Source organism: Drosophila gunungcola, unplaced genomic scaffold (assembly GCF_025200985.1).
Source record: "Drosophila gunungcola strain Sukarami unplaced genomic scaffold, Dgunungcola_SK_2 000001F, whole genome shotgun sequence".
Classification (NCBI taxonomy): domain Eukaryota; kingdom Metazoa; phylum Arthropoda; class Insecta; order Diptera; family Drosophilidae; genus Drosophila; species Drosophila gunungcola.
The window spans coordinates 2,464,110-2,488,434 of NW_026453197.1; the positions used below are offsets into that span (position 1 = coordinate 2,464,110).

General features: G+C 42.2%; 1 protein-coding gene and 2 long non-coding RNA genes across 8 annotated transcripts; 2 read left to right on the top strand and 1 right to left on the bottom strand.

The window, feature by feature from the left end:
- Positions 1–91: 91 nt before the first annotated feature.
- LOC128262039 (junctophilin-1) lies at positions 92–24,132 on the bottom strand. Of its 5 annotated transcripts, none has more exons than XM_052996060.1 (10): positions 23,826–24,132; positions 10,859–11,639; positions 9,774–9,988; positions 8,515–8,783; positions 8,317–8,453; positions 7,474–7,614; positions 6,361–7,415; positions 4,539–5,344; positions 2,633–2,833; positions 92–1,460 (listed from the first exon to the last, which is right to left on the bottom strand). In XM_052996060.1, the coding sequence occupies exons 2-10, from the start codon at positions 11,188–11,190 to the stop codon at positions 1,374–1,376; spliced, it is 3,243 nt and encodes a 1,080-aa protein (XP_052852020.1). In that variant the 5' UTR covers positions 11,191–11,639; positions 23,826–24,132; the 3' UTR covers positions 92–1,373. The 5 variants fall into 5 exon arrangements, with proteins under 5 accessions (XP_052852020.1, XP_052852017.1, XP_052852018.1 ...); XM_052996057.1 differs by lacking the exon at positions 23,826–24,132 and adding an exon at positions 22,393–22,825; XM_052996058.1 differs by lacking the exon at positions 23,826–24,132 and adding an exon at positions 15,959–16,074.
- Positions 12,365–12,858, top strand: LOC128262051 (uncharacterized). The gene is made up of 2 exons (XR_008268308.1): positions 12,365–12,628; positions 12,703–12,858. It is a non-coding gene; the product is annotated as an uncharacterized LOC128262051 (long non-coding RNA).
- LOC128262052 (uncharacterized) lies at positions 17,743–19,124 on the top strand. 2 transcript variants are annotated; one of them, XR_008268310.1, is made up of 4 exons: positions 17,743–17,881; positions 17,961–18,199; positions 18,403–18,508; positions 18,605–19,124. It is a non-coding gene; the product is annotated as an uncharacterized LOC128262052 (long non-coding RNA). The 2 variants fall into 2 exon arrangements; XR_008268309.1 differs by having other exon boundaries at positions 17,743–18,199.
- Positions 24,133–24,325: the final 193 nt, after the last annotated feature.

Below are 24,325 nucleotides of genomic sequence, written 5' to 3' on the forward strand. Positions count from 1 at the left end.
AGCCGAAAAAAGCAGTAAGTTTAATAGTTCACTATAATTGCACTTGATAGTTTATATTTAACAAATGGAGTAATTAGAACAAATTGCAGAGTACACTTGCAAAGATGCGAATGTGCGGTTTTATTTCTTTTCAATAATGTATGCATATAAAATAACAAATAAAAAATTAAATAATAATATTTAGAACATATTCGTACATCGTATATGAAGTGAAACTAAAAACGATAAATTGCAACACGTTGAAATAATGACGTCGTCCCAGCTATGAATTTAAACGTAAATTATCGAGAAGAAAATAATTATAGTTATACGATATTTTAAAATGTATATATACAGCTTCATTCATTAACAATCTCGATCCGTTGCTTTAAAGTACAATATATAATTTCCAGATTCTGTTAATCCGCCCATACCTTCTCGAATTCAATTTAGTTTCGAAAATGTTACTGGTAACTGGTAAACCAAAAACAGAGCTCGAGATATCTTGTAGCTATACTGCTGCTGCTCCTTTTGTTGTTGGTGCTGTTTTCGGTCCCACAAAATTTTGCTAATTATACAAATATAGGTGTCACATCGTTACACTTTTAATATATAAATATGAGTACTTGTATTATTCAGTTGCCTTTTGTTTTGATTAAGTTGCTGACTAATGCATTTTCAATTGCAAATAGGAAAATTTTCTTGGTTTTTTGGTTTTTGGTTGCCTTGCATTTGCCTAGGTTCGCTTTCGCTTTCGTATTATGTATTACATTGAGTAGCCAGAGTTTCAATAAATTACGCGTTTATTTATCATGATTAAACATTGATTAGGTTAAGGTATTGTTTGTTTGTTTGTTTGTTTGTTTTTTTGCCTTTATCTTTACATTAAATGTGTAGAAAAATTCGTTAAATTGATTTGCATAAAGTTATTCGATCTCCTCTCCAGCTCCCGGTTAGCCACAAATACAAAGTTTAATTGGCTCGACAAATTAAATGACTGGCTGCACAGCCACGCGGTTTAAGTATTAAGTTTGCTACGATTTGTGCATTGCAGTTCTGCGCTATGAGTTAATTTAATTATCCATTATTTGGCTGCAGTCTAGACTTGTAATTCGATTTCTTTTTCCCATCTCTAGCGTGTTTCCTCAAGTTATACATATGATATACATTTATGGTACTTTGGATACTTAAGTTGGTTTATAAACTGTTTACTGCAAATGCTAAAAACTCATTAGCTCTCCCACCCGACGAGGGACGCGAAGTGTCCCCGAATCCCGGCCAATCCCGGACTATCGGTTGCTGCCAAAACCACAGTGGCTCAAAGCCAGCCGCTGCCCCGAGTCGTCCATCCCAAATCTGCCACTGTCCCGCGTCGTCCTGTGCATCCTCCGGCGCTAGGTGAGCATGTAGACAAACAGCAGCGCCAACGCGACATTAAAAATCAGGACGAGCAGCATCAGCTGCTGGCGCACAAACCAGTCCTGGAGAAAAAATAACCAAAAGCAATATAAATTAAAGTGATTCATGAGGTTTTTCTTATTATGTAATCATATCTTTTTAAAAGTCCTACCGATATATTAATAGATTTTGCAAACCAATTGAAGTGACTTTTATGATTTTTATAGTTAACAACTCCACGTCACCGGACGCAGACGTGTAAATTAAATTTGTCCTGAAGACGGTTGCCGAAGAGAATCCGAAATATATTGACAAATAACCAAAATTAAAAAAGTGAGTTATTTTTTCAACATCCTGACCTCGAGCCGGCTAACAATTAATGAAAGTAAAGTTTTAATTGTTTTTGGGGACAATTGTGTTAAATTATGTTTTTAAAATCATTGATGCCATTTGTTTCTTATTTATAATCCTTTACTAATAGTTTAGTAACGAATTGGAAAATGTAGAACCTTTAAAGAAACAGTTAGTGCTCCGTTCGAACTCATCGCCAAATTAGAAAAGTAACGAAAATCAATAAAGATTAAAGTGATGCCGGTTTTTGGAAAAAGAAAACAAATATGTGTACACTATTATTTTTCCTGATTTATGAGGTTTTTTATATAATATAATCATATATCTTTTCTAAAGACCTATTTTTATAGATTTTAATAGCAATTGGGCTGACTTTTATGAATTTTATAGACCAAAGTAAAGGTAGTTTTTGTTTGTTTTTTTTATTAATATATACACTTTCGGAGAAAAATTATATTAAATGTTGAAAATCACTGTTTCCTTTTTGAAATATATGCATAAACTAATTCTTGTTTACCGTTATTTACGGTCCTTTATTTAAAATCAAGCAAATAATTAAAAAATGTGAACCTTTAAATAAACAGTTAGTGTTGCGATCGAACTTATTAACAAATTAGCTAAATTCTGTTGTGAAATAAATATAAATCATCTTCAAGAGCATTATGTGCATAATTGTATCAACTTGAAAACAAAATGCTTATTAATTGTATTTAGAAAAATTGAAAACCTCATTAATTAGTGCTGAATGCGCCATTAGCGTCAACATTTTGAGCATACAATGCCAGCACAAAAGGTGGTTTATGTTAGTCGCACTAATAGTAAAACAATTTCAGCGAAATCAAGTCAACCAAGGCATTTGGCCAAGCGAACTATACTATGTAAGTATCGGTGTTCTGTCACTCACCTTAACCTGTGGACTGACCAAATACAGCAAGGGATTCGCCTTGAGGCGCTCGTTGACCTCGATCTGGCGACGCACTGCCTCCCGGCGGGCAGATCCCAGGGCGGACACCTCCTCCCGGCTCATCGCCTCCGTGGCTCGCGGCAGCTCCTGGAAATCGGGCATGGACTTCTTCCGCTGCAGCGTCACATTGATGGGCACCGACTGCAAAATGGGTAAGCAAGTGTTCCGCGAATTAGTTCAGCATGGTGGTAGTCGACGGTAAACAAGGGATGCTCCACCTCAACGGGCGGCTCAACGATCCAGCTCTCACTGGCTCGCCGCGCCAACAGAGCCGGCGAGAACATGAGATCCTCCTCATCCTCCTCCGGATACCAGTCCATTTCCCGTTGGGCCTCTTTACTTTTGTCTTGGGGCAATGAGTTCTACGGCAAGGGCAGCTAAATGGCCGCTTGCATAACGTTGGACAATCTGTGTAATCTTTCCTCTACAGGCGGTTCCAACTTGTAAACGAGTTGGACATGGCTGATCCGCCTTTACTGAGGGGGAGCCAAAAATAGTCACTACTACCACAACCCACAACGAACAACCCGCTAACGAAGACGGCACTGAGCCAAAACAACAACAACAACAACGGATATATTGTCGCTGACTCTTCGCACAAAATTGCTTTTCGCTTTTTGCTTTCAGAATTCCTATGTATTTTTTCTTGTTTTGAATGCCGCACATATAAATATATAATTATATTGCCACTCGTCGTTGTTCTCGGAATCGAATTGGTAGGTAATCCGTTGAGGCCGACGCGTCGTTTGCTACTACCCGAAAATCGTCGCCATTGGGGGGCCACAAAAACCATTGGCGAGCGACACTTCCCGAGAGGATTTATTTATTGCCATGTCGCCGGCCTTCCAACGGCCACTTGTGGAGCGTTCATTTCGCCGGAGAGTCATTCTGAGAGTCATTCCGAGATTTAGATTCAGAGACTCTGAGATTCAGCGGCACGCATGCATTCCAACTTGGCCGACGGCTGGCTGATCCGGCTAACATGCATTCGTGAACCGCTATAAATAGTCCAGAATGGGCACATGTTCGCCCCGCGATGGCCGAGAAATATTTTTTTAAAATGAACACTAAGTCTCCGGCTCTCACTAGCTCCCACTGCCATCACCATCACCATCACTTTCTCCCCCGCACAGAAAACGGATGGCCGACGAATTAAGTTAATTGTGCGGATTAACTGTGTTATGAAATATTTCAGGCAGCCGGCCCGGGAATTCAAATGATCTCACTAACTCTAGAGTCTCTCAAAACAAACTAACCGAAAATCGACAAGCATGCTTTTTGGGAAATGTATTCTTTACCTTGACTTTACTTTAATTGAATTTTCTATTATTCTCACAAATATAGAGTGGGTTGAAAAAATAATGGTTTAGGACTCTGAAAAACTTAAATCGGTTAACATTTTAAATTTCAGAACATTTTCTGAAAGGTCCCGACTAAAAAGGTATCCAAACTTGTAGATTTGAATTTGAAAAACGATAATGGAAATTCGGTTCGGTTATTCAGCCGTTTAAAAAATACCCAAACTGTTTTTACTTTACACAGGTTCAGCACAGAAAGCTAGCGATGGACAAAAGAAGAATTAAGTGCAGTTTCTAAGAAATTTCCTAGATTTTGATAGGAATAATAAATATTAAGCACATATTTGGACTTTATAGTAACCTATACAAAATTTAACTATTTGCAAACGCATAATCCCAACATACATATGTAAAAATATGAAATAATAGAATATAATGGTGATCATCTTGTTTAAAAAAATAAAAACAGATTTTTTTTTAATTTCTTAACAAGATTATCATCATTATTTCCAATGCTAAAAGCTTGGGAGCACCCAATGCCGACTTACCTTCATTTTTTTGCCGCCACCACCGCCTCCGCCGCCCCCTTTCCCGCCCATGGCCATGCCCACCGGCGTGGCCGGCTTGGCTGGCAGATAGAGGCTCTCCGTGCGCTTCGGCTGCGAGGGCGACGGAATGATGTCCTGGCCGAGCGTCCGCTGGCGCAGCAGCACGTCCTCGAACGGCTGGTTGGGCGAGGAGAAGAGCGGCTCCGCCTTGCCCTGGCTGGGCGCTCGTCCGCCCGATCCCGATCCCAGACTGGGGGTGCCGGCGCGCGACAATCGGCCGCCAGCCGTGCCCGAGGGCAGCGATCCGTTGCCAGTCATGGTCGATGTTCCGGCTCCAGGTTGCGGGGTGGATCCGCGGAATACTGAGCCCGCCCGTGGGCGTCCATCGGGAGTGCTGGTCCCGCCGCCGCTGCCGCCGCCGTTGGTCAGCGGATCGGCCAGGCCGGAGCGGTCCAGCGACGTTTGCCGCGACCCGGAGAAGGCTCCGCTGGCCCGACTTGCCGCCCGGGCGTACCGATCGATGGAGGAGTCGCGACTGGGCGGCCGTTTGTAGTGGTCGAAGTGGTCGATGGACGACTGCTGGCCCATCTGGCCCAGCATGGGCGGTCTGCCGCTGCGCTGTTGCTGCTGGGCGGCGGCCATGGCGGCAGCATTGGCGGCCATGGCGGCGGCACTGGCCGCCTCCTGGAGTTGTTGTTGTTGCATCTGGGAGGCGCGACGCAACAGATTCGAGGCATTGTGGGTGGGCGAGGCATGCAGCGAGGGTTGCTGTTGGAGGGGCTGATGTTGCTGCTGGTGACCCATTCCTACAAGAAAAATAATTGTTAATGATTAAATTAAATACATTTCTGTTTATAATATAGCTTTGTAAACTGATCTGTATCCCAGTTAAACATGATTTGGGGTTATTAAACATTATATTAAATATTAAAAAATGGCTTTTAAAGGACAATTATTACAATAATTTTTATAGATACTATTATATACAAAATACTATCTGTATACTGGCGAAAGGAACCGAACTTCGATGGCGTTCAAACTTCCAGGGTCCATGTTTTTCAAGGCCCTTTAATGACGTTTTTGCAAAAGGTTAATATGTTACGAGACAAACGCAGAAAATGGTCATTTAAAAAAAAGTTCAAGTTATTGGATGAGGCCTTTTTGAAAGATTATCCTACTATCAAACCCCTAAAATCAACACAAAATTGGCAGCTTTTGAGGGAACGAATAAAAATGCTCCCTGTTGTCAAACAGCTGACCCGAAAACTAAATTATTTTAAAATTAAAAACGTAGAGTACAAGCAAGTAAATTGATGGTCCCCAATTTAAAATAATAGTAAATAAAGCAATTACCGAGGACATTACGCTTAGGATAAACATCGACTTCGAATTTATGAGTGCAAACATAGATGTTTCTTTACCTCAAGTGTGGTTTAAAGTTTCACATCTGTTAAAAATTCCAGCCGTTTATCTGGTTATTTGTTAGGTAATGTTTTTCTATATACCGGCTTATTGTTTAGACTATGTTATACGTAGAATCAAAGGTCTTACTTGAATCATTGTAAACTACATCTGTCTGAAGGTTATTTCTGAAGCCAAATCACAAATAAGGTCGACTCAAAGGATATGGGGAGGGTGGTAACTTTTGCAATAAGCTTTAACATTTTTTGTTTCCTTTTTTACGAAAATGTTTACAAATAAAAAAGTTTGAAATAATAAAAAAACATTTCTCTTCAATACAGGAACTCCAAAATCTTGGTAATGTCCTTTTAAAAGATCAATAAATATAGCCGAGATGCAGTAAACTAATTTTTGAACATACCCATTTGGTGTTCCAGACTATTCTGTTGCTGGGATAGTTGCTGCTGTTGCTGCAGGAGCTGTTGCTGTTGCTGCTGCAGTAGTTGCTGTTGCTGTGGCGACACGCCCACTTGATTGGTGCCGGCGCCAAAAGGCAGCTGGTTCTGGTTCGGTGCCTGGTTCTGCTTGAGATTGGCATTCGCGTTTGCATTGAGATTGGGATTGATCTTGGCCTGGCCGGGCGGCTGCTGTTGCTGGAACTGATATGCAGGATTCATTTGCGGGTTGCTCTGTTGCTGGTTGACCTGTTGCTGGTGCTGCTGTTGGTGCTGCTGCTGGTGGTACATCTGCTGGATGGCGCTGATCACCTGGGCGTGGCTGGGCTGAGCCTGGCTCACCATGCCGGACAGATCCGTCTGCGGCGAGACAGGCAGCTGTTGCGAGTACATCGAAGGCGGTACGGGACATTCTGACTCATGTTTCTGCTGCGACATGCGACGCTGCTGCTGCTGTTGCTGCTGCATGTTGAGATATTGCTGCTGGCGCTGGGCCTGGGTGGCGTACGCATCCGATCCGCTGCTGCTCGTGGGCGAAAACTGACCCTGCTGCTGCTGCTGCTGCTGGATTCCCGCTCCCATTTTCACGGCTGCATCGGAGGCAGCCGCTGGTCCCGGCCGGAAACGCTCCCGTTCCCGGAAGCGCAGCTTCTCGAATCGCTCCAGCACCGAGGGCTTGAAGTCGGGGGCGAATTCGCGAGCCATCCGTACCGCATTCTCACAATCCATGCGGGCCTGCTCGGCGGCCGCGTCCGCATTCTGGGCCTTGGCCGCGGCCGTGGCCATCCGGGAAATGGCCATGTCGGAGCGCTGCATGGCCATTTTGAGGGCACGTTGGGCCGCATTTACCGCCGCCGTGATGCGGTCGCGGAACTTGCGTGAACGCGCCAGGAACAAATGCTTCTTCTTCTGGCTGGTGATCAGGATGTTGTTCTTGTACTTGCCCTCCTCGACGGTGCCATCGCGAAAGGTTGTCACTCCGTAGCCGTGCTTCCTGTTGTTGTACCACTCACCCTCGTACCTAGAGTGGACCAAAATTGTTAATAATGTATTGGACATACTATGCCTGAACCACTTACTTGAGCCCATCGCTGCGCTCTGCCACGCCGTGACCACAGCGCTTGTCCTTCTTCCACTCGCCCATGTAGGTCTCCACCACCGTGGGGTCCAACTGCTCGTCCTCCATGGTGAAGCTGGCATTGGACTCTGTGTGGTTGGACCTGGGAGAAGATTCTTGGATTAATTTGTGTTTTTGAACTCCCTACTTGCCATACTGATGCTAGTTAGTTATTTAAGTAAACTAGCTAAAACCACTTGCTTAAAAGTGTTTATCTCTTTCTGAGAATTTTAATTCTTATTTCATTGGAAATTATATAAATATGTTTACTTTTATTAAGAAAGCTTCAAACTATACTCAGATCACCACCATCATGGTAAATTCAAATAAATATTTGAATTAAACATTGTCAGTGCTGATTAATCCTCGAGGGGTGTTTTAGTTTTAAATTAAAAAAAATCAAATCTACAATTTTCCTATTGGATAAACTTGTTAAATATGTTAGCAATTACATTATCATGTTTTTAGTTTATTTTGAGTAAGTTTATATTTTAAAAAAGAATGTGACATTCAAAAATTTTAATGTTTAATTTTACTGCGGGGTTTTTAAATTAATTTAGTATTAGCAATTTGAAAATAACCGAACTATTATTGTTTAAATAAATTCAATTAATCCCAAGGACAAAATAATATAAAGGCTTTTAAAGTGAAGTGGTTTTACCGATTTGAAACCTAAATAGATTTTGACCTATTTCTATTAGTTTTTAGCAATTTTAAATGAATTTACTTTGGTCATCAAAAGAATAAAAAAATCAGCTTAAAAAGCTATAATTGATTAGCTTTCTAACATTTTAGAGTCTCTTACTTTGTGGTCAGGTTGGACTGCTCGGATCCGGTGCTGATCCAGGAGGCCGAGGACATGGTGGAGCGTATGCTGCCGGATGCAATGGTGCCCCTTTTCTCCAGATCGCCCGTGCTGCGCTGTTTTCGCATCTTGAGGCCCTGTTAGGGGAATAGGAATAGGAATTCGCCACTAATAGAACATAGCCCTGCCACAACTCACCATTAGGAATCCCTTCTTTCCGGTCTTGTCCGTCAGACTGTTGCGCCGCACCGGCAGCTTATCGGACTTGGCCGTCAGGACGAATCCGCCGCGGATCTCCTCCGCTTTTTCCACCATCTTGGCCGCATTTCCGTTCTCACCGCTCCGTAGGGAACTCAAGGAGGCGTGCAGATTCTTGCGCCGGTGGTGGGAGGCCAATCCGAAGGGCGCCGAGGTGCGGATGCCATATCCATGCCTTTTTCCCTCCTGCCACTGACCCTGGTATTTGCCTGCAACAGAAAAGAGTGCATCAAATGACTGCAGTCCACTTCGAACAGTTGTTATGCTAATGGAACTCCCCATCCCACATTCTCCTACAACACGAGTTGGCCTAACTGTCAACTATTCGCCCTTTTCTCCGAGTTTCTATTAATGGCTCCACGTGCCATTTCCCTTTTGCCCAATGGCAAATGGTCTTAAGTAATACAGCGCATTTTTATAAACAGAAAAAAATTAAATCAACTATTGATTTTAGACTCCGTAAAAGCAGGAAATATACTGGTTTTTATATATATATATGAAACGTGAAACAAGTGATTTATTTTATACGATGGTCACAATGGTTATAAATTGTAACATCATTACACTTATACGTTTCTTTTTTTCAGTGTTTCCTTCTATGGGACCCAGGTTAATGGTGGAATTAGAGGCTACGTAAGTTGATTAGGAAATGCTACTTAGCCGTCGGCTAATGCTAATTGATAGTTATGCGCCAATTTGTTTGCGTAAAGGTCGACATTTACATTTGCACTTTGGCCGCAGGAAAACAATTCCCTAATGGTGGCAATGTCGGATCTTGGCCAGCTCTGCAGGCGGCACTTGGTCGTGTTTTGGCCATGTGTTTTGCCCAGACTGCGAATTTCCCCAGAAAAAGCCGCACTCATGCAGCAAATATGTACATACAAACGAAAATCGAGGCGGGAAAGCCAAATATCATTGAACCGCGCGAGCGGGGAAATAAAAGATGACGTCAGGCTGGGTTGTCGGTCGGTAGACGTAAACGTGGCTAAGGATGTGTGTGCGCGCGGTGGCACACACACACATTAACACATTCGTGGGCTCCCAGAAATGATTACAGAAACGTCAAAAAGTAAAACAACGGCAAGAGACCGAACTCATGTTCGCCGTTTTGAAAGTGAGCCAAAAACCAAACGCAAAATGATCTCATGCACATTACGTATACGCAGCGTATGGCGCCCAGGGCCCCGCCCATCACTTACCGCCATCCGCGTAGGTCTCGCATCCGGACCCGTCCTGGTAGCCCTCGTTCCAGGTGCCCTCGTACTTGGCCGTCGACACAGTGCTCTCGCGGACTCCGTAGCGCCCCTTGTGCCCGTCCTTCGACCACTCCCCTCGGTAGATCTGCCGCCCGATCTGCTCCACGCCCAACCCATGGCGGCGTCCATTCTGCCACTGACCCTCGTAGTGTGAGCCGCTGTAAGTGAGAGGGAAGGAATTAAATATCCGGAAGCATTACCAAACGTAGGTCTTACGGCTGGAACAATCCGCCATCTTCCAACAACATTTTAAATTTAAAAAAATATAAATGCAAAATAACAAATTCGGTCTATGCTAATATATGCTAAAACAAATTTAAAATTTGTTAAACGTTTATAACTTTTCAAAACAAAGTTTAAAATCTTACATCAAAATTATTAGTTAATTAAAAAAATAAAATATTGTACAATTTAAATGTTGCTGAATTGTTTAATTTTTATGAGAAATGTACAGTGTTCAATTCCTATTATTTATTATTTAGTAAATAAGTAAGATTCCATTATTTTTTAAAAAACCCTAAGAACCATCGTGTCCTATTTTTATTAAGTCATGATCAAGTTTTTTTATCTTCATGCCACAATTTTCCGGTTATACTCTTCAATTTCTTTAAGACTTGAATTTATGTGCGTTTAAGAAAATTAATTTTTTTAAGTTTAAACGAGAACAGGACTTACGAAGCGTAAAAATGTGTTCGACGCTCCTATGTTCCCCATTTACATTGGGATCATACCTTTTTCTACTCATTAAATAAACTTATACCTTATACTGAAAAAAATAACAAGTACTTTACCAAAAAAAAAAAAAAATTAATACTTGTTCTGCTCCACACGGTTGAAGCCCCCCTTAAAATGTTGCACTACTTCTTTAGCTGAAGAATTCACGCTCATAAACAATTAAAGAAAGTGGCGATACATTTTATAATTATTTAAAAAAAATGGTGTCGATTTTTAATTAACGAGAATAAGTTCTTGCAACTCAACGATAATTTTCTGCTTCAACGTTTGGGACTAATGACTCAAGCACTCACCTGGGCCAAATGTACGATCCGGACACCTCGAAGCCGTAGTTCCAGGCTCCGGCGTAGGCGCCCTGGTGCTTGGGACCCGTGCAGACTCCGTGGCCATGGGCTTTGCCCTCGTCCCAGCCGCCGCAGTAGGTGCCGCCGTCCTCGAAGTCGAAGCGACCGCCGCTTATGGGGCCACGCCTACCGCCGGCCGCCTGGGAGGCGGCATAGGCGGCAAGGTCGCCGCCATTCTGCTGCTGTTGCTGCAGTAGCTGCTGCTGCTGCTGCTGCTGCTGCTGCAGTTGCTGCTGCTGTTGCTGTTGCTGCTGCGGCGTCAGTTGTCCAGCCTGTTGCATGCTCGAGCCTCAGATTTTAAAGTTTAGGGCGGTTTAAAATTGTGGATGCTGCTGATTTTGCCTTGGGCTTTTTGTGCCTCCGCCTGCTGCTCATTGATTTTCCGCTCGATTGCTGCACTGGCTGCTGCCTCATCTGATACCGCTTGTGAAATAGTGTCTATAGTTCGTTTCGCTTGGTTTCGTTTGCTCTGCTTAACCTAGTGTTGCTGGTGCTGGTTCTGGTGCTTTAGGGCTAGTTAATATATGTTGCGTGGTTAAATTGTTAGGTTTTTTCACTGAAACGCGAAAGTTGCAATTTGTTGCCCTCCTTCGTTTTGCTGGCTCGACTTTTAAAGTTGCATAAACCGAGTGTCGGATGTCAATGTCCTGTGACAGTTGCGTTTATGATTCTCTATGCTAATGTCGTAGGCCATCCTTGGTCATTTACCAAAAATAAGTCGCCGAGTGATCTGCAAGAAGAGGGAAGACATATAGCTCATAAATTTGATTCGTATTTCTAGAGAAGCACAGGGGTCTTCCAGGAAATAAATCGCATTATGCAATTGACTTTACGTAAAACTTAAGCGCATATTTGTGGGCCATTAAAATCTATCTTTGCTGCAAACAAAATACATAAACATTAACTGGATTTTTCTGAATAAATCAGCGAAACTATCAGGAACTATGCGAGTGAGGGAAATTGCGCATATTGCGGTTGATTTATAAGGCGCGTTTAATTGATTTTTATCTGCTTTAAAGACATTCCTTAAAAGTTTCGCCAAGCTGCCACGCGCGTAACGCGATTTTAATGGTCTGAAATGGACGGGATGAATGCAGGGCTCATTATTTCGATTGGGGGGATGGGCTTGGAAAATACCTTAGAGAAAAACGAGGGCGAGAGGATGACGATGTGAGGTGACGATGCATTATGGATTCGATGTAATTGCATTCGATTGCGGCTGCAACGGCCGCTCTCAGTGATTTTTTTTTCGTTTTTTCGTTTTTATTTTGCCTGGCACTGGCAGCAACCGAATCTATCATCGCATGTATACTGTATCTAGGTATATCTATATCTGCCCGATGTGCATGTGTGTACTCGTACTCGAAAATGTGGATTTTGGTGTGTGCACGAGCCACGTCAAAGGCCGAAATTCTCAATGGCAGACCACCTCTCGAGTGGGTGGTGGTTTGCTCTGCTCCGCTCAGCTGTTTCCCTGGCACATATATGTATATATATATATATATACACGTTTGCATATATCAGTTCAGAAGTACGCCCGATAGCAGTAGTAGAAAATTACGAAAAGTGCATAGTAGCAGGCGAACGCCACGAAAAGTACTTTTAGTGTCTTCATGGTTTATGGTTTCATTCTTGCTGTTACTTAGATTAAGATTCATGGGTATTCCCAATTTTAGACAGGGCCATGTGTTTTTCAACTGGAGCCGAAGGAAATTTTTGGTGAGTAATCTATGACTCTTTATTATTATTCAACTAGAGGAATGGAAATAAAGATTTTTGCTTTAATTTTTCAGAATTGAATTTCACTGGGCAAACTTTTTTTCAATTTAATATGAGCTTTTTGTTACAAAGTCTGGCAAAAACAACTGACGGAGTAAAACGCGTATACGCAATGTTGCCACTATGGATGCAGCATATCTCAAAATCTGCCACATTATTAGGGTTGTGGCTTGAAAATATCTTCCACCCAATCGGGGAATTCAGACGAATTGCAATTCTCTGGAATGGCAAGTGCTCCATCACCGATGTTTGAACTATTGGACTCCCAGGTCTTGTTTACTTTAATCATCTTGCAACACAACGTACTCGACAAACATTCAGCTTCTTTACGGCTTTAGTCTGTGTGTCGGCATTAGCTTCTGACTGCTGCTCGCTTTTATTGTTCTTTTGCGGTCGACGCCAAAACGATTTGGGTTTTTCGAAACGAGATGAGTCGAGACAAGACGCCAGGAGAGGCGAATTCTTCGGAAGCTTTGTTATTAATAGACAGCGTACACACACCGAGCGGAATCGAGAAAAGTTCGGGGAAAGGGGCAGAACAAAGAAGGGTGCTCTCTCTTGTCTCTCTTTCTCCTTCCTCACCGTGTAGTCTGACTATGTTGTTTTGTTTAAACATTAATGATGATGAAAACACACGCAACCAGGAGCAAGTTCTCCCCATTCTTGGGCAACATTTTCCCTCCTCCCGTGCCTTGTTTTAAACAAAATTGATGTCGAGCTGGAGAGATTTGGCCAAAGTATTGCAGCAACAGGCGAAGCGTGTTTATGGCCAAGTGAGATATGTTTGCACACCTGCTCGAAATGCACAGTGATGGGAAAGCCTCAACTTTTATTCCTTACACCATGATGTACCGAATAAACAAGATTCTTTCTCTTATTTGGTTACTTTAAATTAAAGTGTTCTTGATCAAAACTAATTGCTAAAAAAGTTCATATTTTTCAAATGCTTTTGTGGATATTAGGTTTGTTGCAGGTTAAAATCTTGACATTAAGATCTGAACTTAAAGTTTTTATTGTAAGTTTTGTTTATGAAAAATACACATTATTGTTTTTAATAATATTCATATTTTTATCAGGTTTGTAAAACTATCAATTATATAAGATAAAAAATATATATATTTTTTATTAAAACATTAATAAGGTTAAGCTAAAATTTCTGCGTTAGTAACTTTAAAACTGTGATAGCGTTAAAACATTTATATGTTATTTCAATTTAATATATATATATATAATATATATATATATAATATATATATATATATATACCTAGATAAGTTCGAAGATTTAAATAATTTATTCTATGCCTCAACAGGTATGAAAAAAAAATCCAGTTTTTTTACAAATTTAAATTTGTATAGATAAGCGATGTTTTTTTTTAATACTTAAGATATGCGCAAAACATTTCTTGGATCGCTGGTGTAAGTTCAGGTGCTAGATTTTGATGGAAATGAGAAATCACAGACTGCGATGCTTTGTTCACCATAGATTAAAGCTTTATCGCTCAGACAACAAATAGAGCAATCGATCTCGAGCAGCCTTAGTGAATATTTCCCAGGCCACATTATCACTCTCTGATAAAGAACATTTACGTATGAGCATTTATTTATACCCAGGCCAGCGGCCAGAAAACACATTGCAAAAGACGGGTCGGCATGTATCATTGTTATTTTAAAAGATTTTCGAACAAAGCTAAAGCGAAAGCAAAAGCAAAAACAAAAGGCAAACAAAATGGGATACAACCGAGAACAACTGAATTGAAATGAACTGAACTGAACTGAACTGAACTGAGCAACTGAAATTCGCTCGCCGAATTCGAGCAGCGAAAATATTCGTAATATTGTTCAACCGTATTTTAGTGCTTGCCAAAGTCTATTTCATTTTCACTCTGCCTGCCTGTTTTTCTTTTCAATTTCTGGCAAAACTGTCCCCGCCCGCGTTTGCGTTTGCGTTTTCGTTTGAGTTTGAATTTTCGTTTGAGTTTTCATTTCTTTCTGCCTTGGGCTAGATGGATAGAAAATTAAATAATAGCCCACACTGACTGACGTCGATGTTGTTGATGAGCGGCGGTGTTTGTTAGGTGCGTTTTGCATTTTGCATTTTGCATCTTGTATTGTACTTAGTTTAGACAGCCTGCACTTTAATCAATTCGCACTGCACTCTCTCTCGCACACTTTCGCATGCTCACACACATACCCACACACACACACACACACACAACACATTCACAAGCACACACACACAGTGAAAGCGAACACGCAGCGTTCAGTTTTCGGTATTTTTAGCATATTTTTCGTACAACTCGCACTATATTATATAGAAGATGGCCGAGCCAGTCAACAGCAGCACATTCTCTAAATTGAAATTATTTATAGGTTCACATAAATTAAGTATTAACACCCAACAGGCCCGACTACTGTAGTTAGTCTGAAGTACCCTTGCACTTTGGGGCTTTTCTTTTGACACGCTTGTGCTAGACATTGCATTTTCCTTAAAAACGATGGCAAGTGGCAGGCGAAAAATGCCCGTTGACATTCTGACTCCATGGCCTATTGCTTTGGGTTTTGGCTCTGGTCTCTGGGCTTCTACATAGTAATGACCGTATTCTCAGTGGATGCACAAACTTCAAAATGGCACAATTGCGTTAAACGTAAGCTGATTTAAGCACTCTCACTGGTTTATTTGTTATTTGAACCGTAATTTGTGTATTTACTTGTTTTCCCAATCTGCTCTTTTCGTTCGTTAATCTATATTGTTTTATAACTTATTTAACGCAACGAAATTTTCCACTCACACACGCACAGAAGCAGCGAAACTCGGGCAAATTTGTTAAGAAAAAAAGATGTGAAATGGGAAAAGTGTGTGTGTGTGTGTGTTGGTGTTTGTGTGTGCGTTTTGGCCGCACAAACACACACGTTAAAAATAGCAGAAAGTCAAAGCGCGTTGAAAATGCTGAGGCTCGAGAGTTGGTTTTGAGTTGAAAGTCCCGTGCCTTGGAAAATGTTGCTGTTAATTCCAAAAGAACGGTCATCCGGTCAGCTGTTTTTGGAGGAGCGGATTTCGCTCCGGACGCGGATGCGGAGGCGAATGCGGATATGTGCGAATATCAAGAGCGAGCGGAACGCACAAGCGGCGGGCAGCGACTGGCGGTCGGTCGAGATCGGTATCGGTTTTGGGGGATCGGGATCGGGATCGGAATCGCGTAGTAACGACGGCCACACGACGAGACGACGGGAGAAAGAATCTCCCCTGTACCACAGGGCGGATGCGAACCTCTGAATGGGACCCCGTTGCGTTTACGCCCAGTTAAGCTAACTTTCTTGTGCGGATCCGACGCGACATTCGAGCGACACGTCCAAACGCCAAACGCTTGCAAGGCGAAAAGAAATCGCCGCCACCATTGACGGCATATTCAAGCCAATTTACTCGCTCCCTCTCTCCGTTTCTCGCTGAGTTTGGGAATTCATTTCAGGGATCCCTCGCTGAATTCATTCGAGAGACTGGAAAGCGACAAACTAGCGAGATACAGAGTGAGAGAGAATATGGGCCACAGAATCTGAATCTGTCGCTTCTGCAGTTTCTCTCTCTCACCCCCAAAACAGCTGTTACATACCACACACACACACACACACACACACACAAACACACACACACACACGGCTACTTATAGACCAAAATGAGCAATATTTGGGCATAAAGAAATATGAATGAATCTATAGATCGCCAATGTGCTTTGTTTGCCTTCGCCCAGGAAATGGGTTGAATGACAGGCTGACTCACGCCCCCTCCATAGCAATATTTATTGGTGATAATTGACAACGCTTTGCGGATTATATCGGCCATGGTTATTCCAGGCCGGCTAATAGCAGGGCATGCACTTTATGGCCAGAGTCCAACTAGCTACTAGCAACTAGCTGAAGTGCCCTGGCCAGTGGCCACTTAACATGCAGTCGACCGTCACATGTGCCCCACTTTGCTGTAAATGCAATTACCCCACATCTGGCAGTTTTTCCTTCGGAAAGGAGCTTAGGGAAATCCCCACTGAATCGGGGACATGGCGGTTGCCGAGAACGCAGCCACAAAAGTAGCTTTAGCTCCTTTTGAGCCCCTCACCTCCCCATCCCACTCCCTCCACAATCCCTCACCAATCCTGTTTGGAGTACATGTCACGGGCCATTAACTGGAGTACACTGGCACGCACCCTCCTTCGAAGGGAGTGGAGTGATGCCGCTCCAAAGTAAACAGGTTATACAATTTCTAAATTAAAAAACAAACAAGAGAGTGGAACATCATGTCCCCTGCAGTTAGCATACTCTGTGCAAGCCGGGAAACATACAAATTAAATTAACTTTGGTCATATTAACGGCATAGAATAAGCTGAGTTCTACCAAGTTTTCATTTTGCACATTGTATATTTTTGTAGACAGGAAGACAAGATAGATAAAAACCCTTAGTATTAACTTTCCTGAAAGTTTGAATTGGCACAACTTTCTTGGCGTATCTTAATCTTTTCCCAACCGATTTTTTTTTACCAAAATCATTCTCTAAGTTTGCTTAGCACTTTTTTGCAATCACCATTAAAAATTAAATTTATACAAATTTTGGAGAACATAACATTTACATTACATAACTAGCTCTGAATAAACGTTATAAAAACGCAATGGATCCAAAAAACTACTACCTTTAAGCCTGGACAACTCGATTTTTTCTCATATCCATACACTTTTCTTATTATATAGGTTTTCTTTCCCTTTTTCAAGAATATCAAGAACACTTTAATATCGCCAAAGGTAAAGATGCCTGGATAAAATAATTAATTTTTAAAGTGGCAGTAAAGACGGCGAAATCAGATTTATTTGTCTTAAGCGGTTGCTATTGAATCTCACTGAAATTCTCAACTAAAAGCAATTCAATTCCATTTTCCCCAACCTCCCTACCTCCCGACAGAGCAATCTCAATTTCCTAGCTGGCAGATTATGAATTTAAAATGCTCTTTTTAATTTGCTTTTGATTGCCAGGCATATTTGTGCTTTTGTTTTTGAATTCCATTATTTACGATATCTCCTCCATTTCGTAGACATTTAATTTGTTTTCCTTTTTGCGTGTTTTACGGGCAGCCATTGCTCCTTCGTTCTGGAAAGATGGAAAGCGATCGGATATGGGACGATGACGGAAATCAGCATCAGAAATACTTGTGTGAGTCACCCACTCTTCTTGACCTCCACTGCAAGATTGACGAATGACGGAAATCGAAAAATGAAAACATTTCCTCAAGCCGAAAACAATTCACAGGCAGTCCAAGTTCGAGACGAAGTCCTGTGGTCACAGAGGAGGTGATGGCAAATTGTGGGGAAACTCGGACTCTGATAGGCAAATGATGCACATCACGAGCGGCTTTGATTGATGATATACTCCCCCATGAAAGGAGATTTTAAATGGACCGGAAACTGGCATGCTAATGGGAAGCGTGAGCACAATGCTTTTGATGGCTAACGCAAAAAAAAAGGAAACGAAGTGAGTGCTTTGCTAACGTTTTACTTATTGTTAATTTCCCATATATTTGGACAAGTTATTTTTTACATTAAAAGGTAGCTCTAAATGATTACCCTAAATGTACCTTTCATTTTTGTTAGATTTATTTTTAAAAACCCTCTAAAACTAACTACTTTTCTATTACCATTAAATTCTTTTAAAATATATATTTTTGATTCTTCCAGTAATGTTTTCGAGTTCTTACTTATTTCCAATGCAACAAAAGGAACTATCAGAGCCCGAGTTTTCGTATTTTATTGAATATAAATTGTTACGTTCCCCATCTAATTTGTAAGTAGAAAATCTTAAGCATTGCGTGCACAAATCCGATTATATTTTATTATTATTATTATTATTATTATATTTCAATTCCATTTGAGTAATTAGAGAAAATCGGTTGATGCGTTTCAAAAGCAAAAGCAATTCCACTTCAAATGAGGCCAAAGTACAGGCACTTCGTAAGGACTTGACGGCTTTTCACAGCTGACTGACGGCGAAATTGGATCAGAGGAGGCAGGGGGCTTCTAGAAATCCGATATATTTAATGAAATATTCATACACATGTGGCAAGTGTTCTCCTCTTTTCCACTCCCCCTTCCCCTTCCCCATTCCCATTCCCCTTTTCAACTTTCATTGTTGTGCCAAATACAAAAGGATTGAGAGCCAACACTCATGCACTTGCACACCCATACACGACTATGCACTTACACTTACGCAAATGGCAGTTATGAGGGGGAGGGGGTGGGTGGCTGGCATAATAAGAATAACGAGAACAACGAGCGACAGCAACTTGAAGCTGCTTGAAGTCAACCAACACACGCACTCGAGGAAATTGCTCGCCCGCACTCACACTTGCAAGCATCTACAGCTTCGGTTAACCAAATAGTGGTGGGCTTTTAAAAAAGTGTAACTATTTACAACAAATTGGTGCTGAAAAACTTATCGGTGGGGTATCACCGATCAAGATCCCAATTGAGATGACTACTCCCAAATACTTTTTAAATATATATTTTTTTGTTTTTAAAAACGGTGATGACGTAAACAACATTTTTCGGCCCCACTCTTTAAACTCAAAATTTTCAGTATGGCACTAAAGATTGAAACAAAATACCATTTTGGTCCTTCGCGCCGGATCAGAACGTTAAATTTCAAATTTATGCCTCACATGGGATTACAATTACTAACAAATAGATAAGAGTACTTAGAAATATTTTGACATTTTTTTAACTCATTGTTTATAAGCATTCCACTATTTATTACTCGATTTTGTATGCCATAAAATGCCAGACTTACATAATAAATGTTATTGCCTCTCAATCTGATTCTTAAAACAAAACTGTTCTGAGTAAATTATGTTTGTAAGTACTTAAATTTTAACCTCAGCTGTGCTGAGAAGGACACTGAGAAGGATATTTAGTGCGACTAGGGCTACCCAAGATCCCGGTGCTTCTGGATTGCCGCGATAAGCCACAAAGTCGTGGGAGACAGCAGCAATCGACATCAGCAGCATCGCATCGACGTTAAGTGTTTATGGGTGTAGCAGCCGCTATTACGCGTTAGTGTGTGCGTTTTAGGATGTAAGGGCCGAAGGATTACAACAGCAACTAGGCATAACAATAACACTAAAACTCGAAGGCATGGGCCGCACTACTGGATCCTGCCAGTTGGGCCCGACAATTTGGCACAGATACGCGCACCCACGGAATCTTCTCTGGAATCTGGAATTTGAAATCCGGAATGCGGGGAGCGATGGAGCGATGAAGTCCTGCTGTGAGGCGACACCGATTGGAAAGTTGTCAAGGGGCCAGCGGATGTGCAATGAGAGGCTGAACTGAAATTTGTTTAACCAGCGACAGCAACAGCAACGGAAATTAGGTTGCTTCTGGGAGCTGTTACATAAGTGTGCGTGTGGCTGACAGCAGACATAAATCTTGGCAAATATGCAAGTTGTGCCGCCCAGAAAGAGCAGCTAGGCCCAGCAGGGGAGGACACACGAGCCACCGAGTGGCAAGTTGAGCCGGTAAACAAGATATGCAACAGGAGTGGTCCAGCAACTGACGGAACAATTCCCTTATTCCGCCCCTTGATACATGCGGCGCCTAATCCCCCGACAGACTCCTTTGTCCCGTTGTGCTGCTTTCTGAATAGAAAATCGGTTGGGTATGAACCCACATTTTAAATTAAGGTCTTTATTATTCTACCAGTTTTTCTTTAATTTGGTTATAAGATCTTTTTATTGACTGCCACGTTTCTAAATATTTGAAGAGCAAAATACATCCCTTTTAAAGAAGAAAGAACTTATTAATTTGTGACTAAAACAAAATACACTCATTGTGTTGAAAGTATTTTAACTTTATAATCAGGATGCCAGTAACTATGAGTATCTATTATATTTGCAAAGTCTGTTACACATCTCGATAATATAAGAAAAATTATTTAATTTTAAAACTAACTGAAGTAATCATATAAGCAGACATATCCGGAGAACTTTAAAATCAAAATTAGTCTAACTCCCATTAAATTCTTTATTCATTTTTCAGGAGTCATAAAACTTCAAAAAACTTTCTGGACTTTAATATAGCATTCATTTTAAAGCACTTTGGGTTGCTTTGGTACATACCTAATCACAATTTATGAATTTCCTGGTAAACATGGACAAGTAAACAGCTCCTATCCTACTGTTGTTATATTTTCTTTTCTATTTCGTCTCATGTGACTTCTTTGAATCAACAATTCTGACCCAGTGGCAAGCAGGATGGAAAATCAGAGAAAAAGCAGGACACATCCAGCAAAGCAGAGCAAACAACAAGCAAAACCCAAAGAAGCAGCACACAGACAAACGGAGGGCGCACATTCAATTTAAAATTTCCTGTGAAGCAAATGCAAGGACACCAGAAGGAGAGCTGAAGGAGCAACGACGAGGCTGATGAAATGACAAACAGGATACGCGCTTGGCGGCGATGGCGAACTAGGCAAAGAGCACACGGGATATCCGTTTCCGCCCGACAAGTGCTCCGCCCCTTTTCCCCCCTTTTCCCCCAAACCCAAAGTTGCAATGGAGCGCAGTTTGCGCTAACTTCCGCTTCCCCCCGCTTTCCCCGCTTTCTACGCCAAGCCAACCCCCCGCCCACTTAGGACGAAAACAACAACATCGGCACAAAGGACACATCAGCACATTCAAGTTTAGTGGCCGCATGCAAAATTCAAATTGACATAAACACCGAGACGAGCGCTTGATTGTGCGGCTTGTGTGACTGTTGCTGGCTATAAAAAGTGTGCACCACTCATCCATCCGCTGGTTGCCATTCCCCATACGCCTCGTGGTACCGGTACCAGCAGTAACAACACGGCAAATGACAAACACAGTGGAACTTGCACTCACCAAACACTGTCGGCCCATATGGAGAAATTTTTAAACTAATTTGTCTTCTATTAAAAGTTAGGTTTGCCGATATTGAGTAAATGTTAGAAAAAATATATAACAAACAAATAAGTGCATTTAAATCCGTTACTGAAACCATTCCTATTGGTTAGGAATCAAAAACGGTTAGTCTTAAGACCTCAATATTTTTTTAAATTTAATCTTAGAGTTAATTTTTAAGATACCCATTTTAAGGACACTAATTATTAATTTGCGGAATAAAAAACAAGTAAATAAGTATAAGTAGTCTGCATCAAACTGTTTTTTGATTATAATATTTACAATTCTGTTAGAAATATGAGTTATCTATAAGAATGAGCATTATACCTTAACATTATATCCAATTATTCAAAATATATTTAAGCTTCTTGTCTTTTTTGGATCAAAAAAAACTTAATGTCCTTTTCAAACTCAAATTTACGTTGTTGGTTAAAAAAGAATAAATATATGTAAACATTTTAAGACATAAAGACATTTTTATGTCGACTTTGGTTATAGGGACAGAGACTCGAGTTAGGGAAGCTTGACTGTAAGTGCGAGGATGGAGAAGGCAAGGGCACATGATGCCACACGACTCTCATACCGCGGGTCTGGGCACCTGAGTACCTGGGCACCTGAGTATCTGAGTTTCTGAGTCTCTGAGTTTCTGAATATCCGAGTGTGTGACGCAGACCGCGACGAGGTGACTGAAGTTTGTTATTTCGATTTTGCAGCCAGGCGATCGAGACTGGGTCGGGGTGTAATTTCTACTCACAGATCCTCGGGGTTCGTCCACTGTGCACCGGTGCCCTGCAATTGTCTCCGCTTATATTTGCGGGTTATTTTTAGAGCCCAGTACCGAGGACTAGCAATTATCTGTGCAGTTATTTATCTTTCCGTTTGCCAGCTACTTGTGGATTCTTTGTCAGATTCTCGGTCAGCTTCTGGCGCGGTCGTGCAGTCGGATTAATAAATCGCTCAGGTATTACTCATTCGCTATTATTTTAAATTTTCGTTTATTCGATTATTGTTTATAGTTAGGATAGTTTAGGGCCCCCCGTCCTCAGCGCTTCGGGTTGTTGTTGTTGTTGTTGTTGTTGTTGGGGGGAGAGGTTAATTTGTTCTATTCTATTCTAGTTTTTTATTTCTCGCGCGCGCTCGCGTTCGTTTCGTTTGAGTTGTTGGTTCGTTTCACACTGAGCAAGGGGAATCATTGAAATTGCTGCTCAGGCGAGAAATGAAAATGTTTTTCGGCGAAAGAACCGAAAAATGTAAGACGGCCGCCGCTCTCCGCTGCATTTTGGGGCGGGATTTTTTTTTCGAGAGGTGAGAGGATTATGATGCCACCGCCAGCGGTGGTCAGCGGTGAAGAGCTTTTCCGGACCCCCCTCCCCCCCACCCACTCGCACCTCGAAGTTGCCAGACTGCCGATGTGGCGTATGCGTAATGCGGGTTTTCCACTCTAGAGCGTCAAGTGTTTCGGCCAGAGGTTTATTGTTTAGTTAGCCCTAATTGCCGACGAGTCTCGGGGGAACTAGTGGCCAAATTAAATTACAGCTTGTGTGCGCTCAACTGCAAGATGATCCCTGGTTAACTTTCCACTTTATCGAATTACACGATTTCCGAGTAGACAGAACTCGGTCCATATCCCAGCAAAAAACTTGACTGCCGGCGATTCTTGGGAAAAGTTTTGTGCAGCTTCCGCGGAAGTGCCTCAATTACGGCTGCCAGCTTGCAGTTAAAAAAGTCTCACACAAAAACCGCTCCGAAAATCGCCAGTTCGTCATGTTTAACCTTCAGTGGCAGCGCATTGGACCTTGAATTGTAAATTAATTAGAGTCGGAAGCGGGCAGTGGCAGAGGCAGTCATGGACACGGGATACGGATGTGGAAGTGGATGAGGAAGGGGATGAGGATGAGGATGAGGATGGGGGTGGACGACCAAAAGCCCCGTTCAAGGACTCGCCAGCCACTCGCACACACAAGCCCAGTCAGTCGCGTATCCGTGTGTTTATGTGGCATCTACAGGTAGCCGCAGCAACGACACCCACAATACTCGAGTCCTGGCCCGCTTTTATTTCGATTTTCTAACGAAATCGAAACGCTACACGCTCGCAGGGAAAACAATGGAGAGCGAGAGCTGGCAAAGATGGTAGTGGGAAAATGGGGGGGTTTTGCGCTGAAATGAGAGCGGAACAGAGTCACCTACTGCGTTACGGAAAATGCATTCCACGTCACTGGGATGAGGAGGCTGCATCCTTGATGTTGCTGCAAATTGAACGTCAAAGGGCTCGGGGCGAAACTTTCCGCTGACTCCACTCCGTCGCTTTGCTTTTCGCACTGTTCAAAACTTTCCAGCTCTCGTTTTGGGTAAATAATTCATGGCGAATATATTTTTAAGCACACACCAACACACACAGATGTTCACCAACACCGAGGCAGTCGCGTAACCAAAACAATCCTGTCACTCGGAGGCCGAAGGACCGCTTTTCCGGGAGCCCGTTGCGACCAAGGACGAGCACTCGCCTCGACTGTCCTGTGGCAACTGAGCTCGACTGCACTTGGAAGCTCTCTCCTTGCTCCGCACTGCCTCCTACTTTTTCCCACTTTCTTACTTGCCCCCGCTTCCCGCTTCCCATTTCCCACTTTTCCACCCGGTGACCAACTTTTCCTCGGCTCGCATTCGGCTGTTGAACCGAACGCTCGGCT